General features: G+C 37.4%; 1 protein-coding gene and 1 long non-coding RNA gene across 5 annotated transcripts in view; one reads left to right on the top strand and one right to left on the bottom strand.

Moving 5' to 3' along the window:
• Window positions 1–4,770, top strand: part of LOC138015083 (uncharacterized) — a 6,037-nt gene extending 1,267 nt beyond the window's left edge. The window contains exons 3-4 of the long non-coding RNA XR_011125482.1: window positions 3,421–3,578; window positions 4,663–4,770. This is a non-coding gene — a long non-coding RNA (uncharacterized lncRNA). The remainder of the gene's footprint in view (window positions 1–3,420; window positions 3,579–4,662) is intronic.
• Window positions 989–7,500, bottom strand: part of LOC138015082 (uncharacterized) — a 23,142-nt gene continuing 16,630 nt past the window's right edge. Inside the window, exons 1-8 of one of the 4 annotated variants that reach the window (XM_068861999.1) lie at window positions 5,552–5,631; window positions 4,901–4,980; window positions 4,731–4,807; window positions 4,309–4,494; window positions 3,878–4,033; window positions 3,473–3,586; window positions 2,778–2,909; window positions 989–2,089 (exon numbers count right to left, since the gene is read on the bottom strand). In XM_068861999.1, the coding sequence (XP_068718100.1) occupies window positions 3,988–4,033; window positions 4,309–4,494; window positions 4,731–4,798 (300 nt within the window). In that variant the 5' untranslated portion in view covers window positions 4,799–4,807; window positions 4,901–4,980; window positions 5,552–5,631 and the 3' untranslated portion in view covers window positions 989–2,089; window positions 2,778–2,909; window positions 3,473–3,586; window positions 3,878–3,987. Of the gene's footprint in view, window positions 2,090–2,777; window positions 2,910–3,063; window positions 3,271–3,472; window positions 3,587–3,877; window positions 4,034–4,308; window positions 4,495–4,730; window positions 4,871–4,900; window positions 4,981–5,257; window positions 5,306–5,551; window positions 5,632–7,500 lie in introns of those variants that run through there. The other 3 variants (XM_068861997.1, XM_068861998.1, XM_068861996.1) reach the window with 3 other exon arrangements.

Below are 7,500 nucleotides of genomic sequence, written 5' to 3'. Positions count from 1 at the left end.
ATAACTATTTCACACTCAAGGATCACAGGTATCTATTTTTGGGGGTCTGAGGCCTTATTTAAAGAGAAGAAAAAATGTGTGGCTAATCTAGCCCTTTTACTCAATCAATTAAATATATTACATATCAATACAGTAAATCTCTGTTTCATATTGTTTTCAAGGTGCCAAGGTGTCACCACCAAGCCGGCCACTTCTGCTGAATAATTTTCAGGGTCAAATATTGTTAATCCCTCCTACATGATTCAGTTTTTCATACATGTACTATCTGGCTGTTTCTGTGATCAAAGTTTTTAACTTCACCCGGAGCCTGTTTCATTTGTTAACCTTATTTTGGGGTTGAGAGTTTGCTTGAGTTTGTAAATTTCTCTCCCTTGTTCTACAGACAAATCCTACAGTATTCCCCTCAAACTACCTGCTAATTAGTGAATGTTTTAGTTAGTGGAGAGAAACCCCTTCTTGTAAGGAGGATTCTTCTATCAACAACAATTAAGAAAGCTACAAAGGTTGCTACTAAGGTTAACTGCTGCTTCATGTATTACTATTAAATAACCAATCTTAATTTAACTTGGACATTACTTCATCTATAATTTAATATGGCTCTTTCTTGGGGCACCAGACACAAACGGTAACATAATTATTGTTTAACCACTGTTTGCAAGACATTATATTTTGGTGTGATATTGTTTCTTGTCGCCTGTTTCCATTATTTTATGTCATTTGTATTTCATACACAAAGTAGATGTTTTTGCCAGACATTCAGACTCCCCTCAGAGGGTTTTTGATTCAAATGCTTAACCACTTTGCAAAATTCCAGTCTTATTGATAATTGAGTTATAGAGCCTATAATCCAAAAAAATACATTTATCACTCTTTTGTAAAGGTCATTCAAAAAATGAGGGCGATAGCATTTATGACTTTGTAATATCTTGTCTCATATTTAGATTATGCAAATTAGAAGATTTGCAATGTCACACTGTGTACACAATGTGGAAGGCAGAACATTTATTTTCAGATAATTAATGGTAATAGGTAACAATATTTAGCTCTATTTTCTATTTTGTTTTGAAAATAGCATGTTACCATTTCTGCTTGTGAGAGCTAACCATAAATAGGCTTACCAAATTCTCTTGACACTAACTATATATACAACTCTTCATACTAACTAGTAAGCAACGAGGGTATGTCATTTAGCCTGAGGTGCACTCTGGTCTGCCTGTGTTCAGTAAGCTCTCAATAATGACAACCCAAATCCTGTGCCAATAATTTCTCTGAACGTGACCGATTTATAAAGACATAATTAAACCTTGCACAACTATTGTACTCACAGTAAGGCACATAATTAGCTCAATTATCATTCAACTACAAAAAATATTGTGGTAATCAGTGGCGGATCTAGACCTTGAGCTAAGGGTGGGGGGTTGCTTGCCCTGCCGGCTTTTCCTCCTGCGGTAAGGTAGTTTTGAGGTAAATGCAAGCATTGTGATTGGTTCTTTCTTGGTTGGGATTTTGCTATGATGACCATTTCTTTGGAAGCGGTCATAAGCTGTGTAATTTTTGTTTTTGAAAAGCCACAAATTCAAGAAACAACCATGGCCCGAGTACCATATGATAAACTACTTTCTAACTAAGCTTGCCCAAGCCATACTGAGGAGTATTGCACCTTGGTCATTTTTGTATGGACCTCGCTGCACTCATCTTTAGTTCCACAATGTTCAACCAATATTCCCCAGTATCGCCCTCCAGTTCGGTTAGTAAGAGCTTAATATTTCCAAGTTGTTACTTGTATTTTGACTTGCCTTTTGGTTCCTTCAACACACAGCATGAGTCGTGAAAATACTCACCAGAATATAAACAAAATGTAAAAAAAAACCATGGCTTATAATCTTTTCCATGGAAATGGCTTGTATGGCAAAGTCCTGAACAAGAATTAGCACCAATCAAAACACTTGGAATTACCTAAAGACCATAGGTTATAGCAGAGAACCAATCAAGAACAGAGGGAAAATGTTTGTTACATTAACATCAGCTATGTGTCTGGAACATCTGAAGAATTTTTTTCCTTGTTCCAATAAAAGTCGTCTGTGATGTCCTGTAAAAACAATTCTTCGAGTGAGTCGCCGATCTCAACACTTGCCGCCATTTTGAAAAGGCTTTTTAGTAGATCCCAGTCTACTGCATCACACCTTTTTGCTCGGACCCGCTCGTTTCACCGCCCGGTCTCTTTCCGCGCTGGCCCTATTGTTCATTTTAGTACTTAGCGCACGCGCTCGATGCATGACGTGGCATGTGAATTTGCGTGCGCTGTAAGGATGTGCAGAAGCAATGGGCGCCAACGTCCTAAGGAGGCTCGAAAGGGTTTTCGGCTGAGCGCGCGCATAAGCCACACACGCAATTCTAAGCTGCTCGCGTCAGCTCATGATTCAAAGTGGGTTACCAGAAATAAATAAATACCGCTAGATTCGCTCACCTTTCTTCTAATTCCTATACATATGGAATATAAATAGACATCTCCTATTCACGAAAACAACGAAAATTGTACACAAACGGTTTCATGGTCACTTAATCAACCCATTTATTTTGGTATCAACTTAAATAATTCCCAGTGATGGCAAAGACAAATTCAAGACTGCAATATGCTGCTTCAAAATATTTTCATTACACGCACGTGGGTATCTTGATATGTTGTTGATGCTTTCACCCAATTTCATTCGTGCATCTACAAAATGCTTGTTCTTAACACATAAAAATGGGATTATTTTGTATGTGTGGGTACAAACCTTTTAATGCTTTCTTGAGCCCTGTTACCATTTCATGGAGAAATGTTTGGTCATCTGCCATCAATTCTGGCATCTGGAAATTGTCATTGCAGCTGGATACTTGTTCATGCTCCGTGTTTATAAGACCTGATGCTGCAGTTAGACGACGTAAAACACTTGTAAATCATCATAGTCTGATTTGTTTATAAAGTTTTTAGCCGAGGAGGTACTAATCAGCATGTGGTAATTTTAAGAATACATTAATTGAAAATGCATGATCACATAGACATAATACTCTTATGTGTACCTGTATCAAGTTTTTAAGAAGTAACTTGGATTAAACCAATGCATGTACCATATCTAATGTAGTCAGCTGCATAAGGAGTCAGCATGGAGAAAGGGATTCTGTAAGCCCTCTTTTGGCAGGTGTCTTTTCTTTTCATTAAGTCTCCCATTGTTCCTTCTGGTGCCTCATTGAAATAAATGCCAATAGTTTTGGCATCTGGGACAATTTCTGTGTAACACATCTCCTTTAAGGTTATGTTCAAGGTTACATTAATCATCCTTAATGTGGCAGTAAAAAATAAAAACAAATGATGCAATAATTATTATATAATTTGTTTCACGCATGTTAATGATCTATAATATGACTGGGTTTCTTCAGGGTGTTTTCACAGTCTTGCTACTTATGGCTACAATCATCAATGGTAACTTACAGCATGTGACAAATTAGCAAAGCTATCCACCATTGATGCCATGATGGCCACAGCTGGGACTTTGTTGCCATTCACATTGGTGACAGTTACCTTGGGGTTGAGCCAGGTAAGGATCTGGAAAACAGGCAGATATGCATATAATTATATTTCATTTTGCAATTTTATTAACAAATCACCATTTTAACGGAAATTTAATAGATAATTCTAGAAGTGTAATTTCTTAACCATTGACGAGACCTAAGGGTATCCCATTGATGAGTAAAATCGTCTGGCATTACACGGAGTAAATTATATAGGTATATGGGCATATCAGTGTGTTTCAGGGGTTAAAGGGTTACGAAATAAATTAAATCCAAATTGTGCAAGTTTATTTACAAGTTGTTGTTCACAATTAAGTCAACTCACCATTTCCTTGTTCCTCTTCACTGCATCAACAATGGATGCCTCTAACCTTTCCAGAGTCAACAACTCTTTTAGGCTGGCATCCTCAGTCAATGAGTCATGGATTATGTACTTTATTGTACTCTCTGTTGCGCCATCCTTTCCAATGGATAGTCGCATCTAAAGAAATTTAAATTTAAATTTTAAATTTCCAGAGCTTTAAAGAGATTAGTGTTGTCAATGGAAGCAAGATAATTGAATGTTAATTCCTTTAATAACAGATCAATTCCAACACCCAGTGATAACTGACAATTATTTTAACATTACCCATGAAAGCCAAATTTAAACTCATTAAGACCTTTATGATGGAATGGGTATTGTTTGCATCCATGTTCTTTAAGCTAAGGAAAATTTGCGCTTGTTTGTTTTTGTTCAATATTTGCTACTTGCCTAACCTTGATATTTCGGGTGAGTTTGACGACAGCATCACTCCAGCTCGAGGAGCACTCATGCCCTCTTTGTTTGAACCCGAGAGTAAATGACCTTGCACTTGAAGAAGAAATTCAGCAAATGTTCTGTTAATTTCAGGGTCGTCTATGAATACAACACCATTGGTTGATGTCAGGCTCTGCCGCATTTTACTGAAAAAGTAATACAGTCACTGTGGATAAATGGCAACAATTGAAACCAAGTTACATTATTGTAAAAGGAAGAGAACAAAAATCAGTGATAATCAACTGGGCACTTTCTAGTAATTTACAAATAAAACTGTCTTTGTAATGCCAATTAATTTTTTATTATTCTTATAGAGATTGCACAAACACAAAAATACTGAAGCATGACTGTTAATCATGAAGGTAAGCTACATGTAACTTACGCAGAGGTGCCACAGAGAAGCTGGTTTCCACCACTAAGAAACATCATGTGGACTGCTTGGGATTCCATGTCCAAGTGCTAGTAAATATAAGCTCATTGACTTTCCAACACATTTGGTATCGGAGAAAATCATGCCCAATTAACTTTCAGCTGTTAAGTGGTCAAACATACCCAGTTATTAAGAGATGAACAATCATTGACGACACAAGAATTATGTAATTGCAGTCTGGCTGTGCTGATATGTCTGTCTTCTATATTAAAATAAGGAAAATGAACAAAACAAATCACAGAAACTTGAGAATTTCAAACCAGATAAAAATCTAAACAAGAAAATGTTTCCAAGCAATATCCAAGTATGAAGTAAATCATCAAAACCATAGGCAGCCCAAGCTCGCGTCACTACAGACAGCCGTTGAGAATTTAAACGCATTAAAAGACTTTGTATGGGAAATAAAATACAGTCGATTGTGAAGCCTAAAAAATGCTCAATTTAACTTTCATTCAATAAAATGAATCAAAATGACTCACCTCTGGTGTATTCTTGTGCCTTTTGGAGTTTATTTTACAGTTTTGGGAAGTCCGTGTTTTAAATGTTGTTGGGGTTAAAGTGAAAAGTATTATTCTTCATTCAAAACACAGTATTACATTTACATAATTCTTCTTTTACTCATCATCATCCACTAATACTGTTAAATCATTTTAGATGGTCTGGAATAAATTTATTGAGAGTATTAATGTGCAGATGGTCACACAAAAGCTTAGACTGTACTAAAGGCATAGACAAGAAAAAAAAGTTAATATACTTTCCTATTCTTCATTTACCTGAGGAGACAACTTTCCCTCCAAGAAGAAAAGTACCCCCACCAAAAGCACTCCTGAGGGAGTCTATAAATCGTTGTTTGGAGTCAAAAGAGTTGATGTTAAGTGTGACTGTCCTTAAAAATAAACAAGTAAAATTATAATAACTGCCTTGAACAAAGGAAGTAAAATATAACGTCAAGCTGTGTTCAAAACACTTAAGGACGTTCGCGCTACATGTTTGCTACACTATGTGTGCTACACTTGATATGCTTCCTACATTTGCTACACTACACGTGCTACACTTGCCACTACTCTTGCTATGCTTGCTACATTTGCTACACTTGCCATGCTTGCTACATTTGATGGCACAGTTTTGAGAGCACTCGCCCTCCACCAGTGTGGCCCGGGTTCGATTCTCAGATCCGGCGTCATATGCGGTGTCTGACATTTGCAGACTGGCTACAAATAGCGCTGATCGATAAACAGTATTTAAGTCTAAACACCCATCTCAAATAGCGCTGATAAACAGCATTTAAGTCTAAAAACCCATTTTAAAACGGTTAGCTTTCAATAATTGAAAGCTAACCGTTTTCAAATGGGTTCTTAAGCTTAAATACTGTTTATCAGCACTATTTGAAATGGGTTCTTCGGCTTAAATACTGTTTTTTCAGCGCTATTTGAAATCGGTTCTTAGACTTAAATACTGTTTATCAGCGCTATTTGTAGCCAGTCAGTTCGGTTAACTACACTTTTCATGAGATCGTGTGAAGAAGAAAGCACTCGTTTACTGATTAATCCTAAGCGCTCGGTTCAGTGATTAGGCCTAAGCATTCTCGTAAAATTTTAGCTTTCACGTTGCGGTGGCAGTGCGTTTTGCTGGTTGGCCTTTAACAGTTTTCATTCATTCTTCCTTGGAAGGGAAGAAGAGAGACCCTGGGAGCGAGGTTGTCATCGACTACGGGACTGCAGACAGCGGTGGCAGTTCATTTTAGTGCTTGTCCTTTAACATTTTGCATTCAAAGACTACGGGACTGCGGACCGTGGTGGCAGTTGACTTTAACATTTTGCATTCAAAGACTACGGGACTGCAGACCGTGGTGGCAGTTGACTTTAACATTTTGCATTCAAAGACTACGGGACTGCGGACCGTGGTGGCAGTTCATTTTAGTGCTTGCCCTTTACCATTTTGCATTCAAAGACTATGGGACTGCGGACCGTGGTGGCAGTTCATTTTAGTGCTTGCCCTTTAACATTTTGCATTCAAAGACTACGAGACTGCGGACCGGGGTGGCAGTTCACTTTAACATTAGGGACTTTAAAGTGCCCCTGTGACCAAAAAATCAAGAGGCCATTTCCGAGTTCAAGTCTGCATCCTCTTCAAAGCGAGTCTAAGTGTGAAGTATTTGTTATGGTAATTAGTTCTACTTTACATATGAATGAAAACTAATTTTCATAACAAAAACTTCGCACTTAGACTCGCTTTGAAGATGAGGCAAGGAAGAACTTGGAAATGGCCTATTCATATTTTTCTTTCGATTTCAAAACTATGTTAACAAAACACTAAGTGACCCACGTTTTAAGCCTTGATTTCAAAAAGACACCTCTTTATTTTAACTGTAATTTTCCTATTTAATGGTCTGCCATTACTAACATTATGTTCTTGAGAGAGCTGGATCGAGGAGAAAATGACGTCAAAGGCTCACCAGTTTAAGAATGCAATACGTGTGCACGCTGTAGAATTAATATGCAGCACAGGGATTTTGGTTCCCTGCTAGCAAAGGTCTCTCACGAAGAGGCAAAATGAGAGGATGGAGAGACCTCTGCCGTCTCTCCATCCTCTCATTTTGATTTTCATTTTCATTTTGAATGAAGTGAAAACTAATTTCAATTGATAGTTAGTTTTCACTTCATTCAAAATTAAAAACATGTTTAGTACTCCTGTTGCTCTAAAATCCATGGTAGTTTACCAA

This window comes from Montipora capricornis, chromosome 9, assembly GCF_036669925.1.
Source record: "Montipora capricornis isolate CH-2021 chromosome 9, ASM3666992v2, whole genome shotgun sequence".
Lineage (NCBI taxonomy): Eukaryota > Metazoa > Cnidaria > Anthozoa > Scleractinia > Acroporidae > Montipora > Montipora capricornis.
Note: the sequence above shows the minus strand (reverse complement) of the source record. Positions and strands in the feature narration are given on the sequence as shown.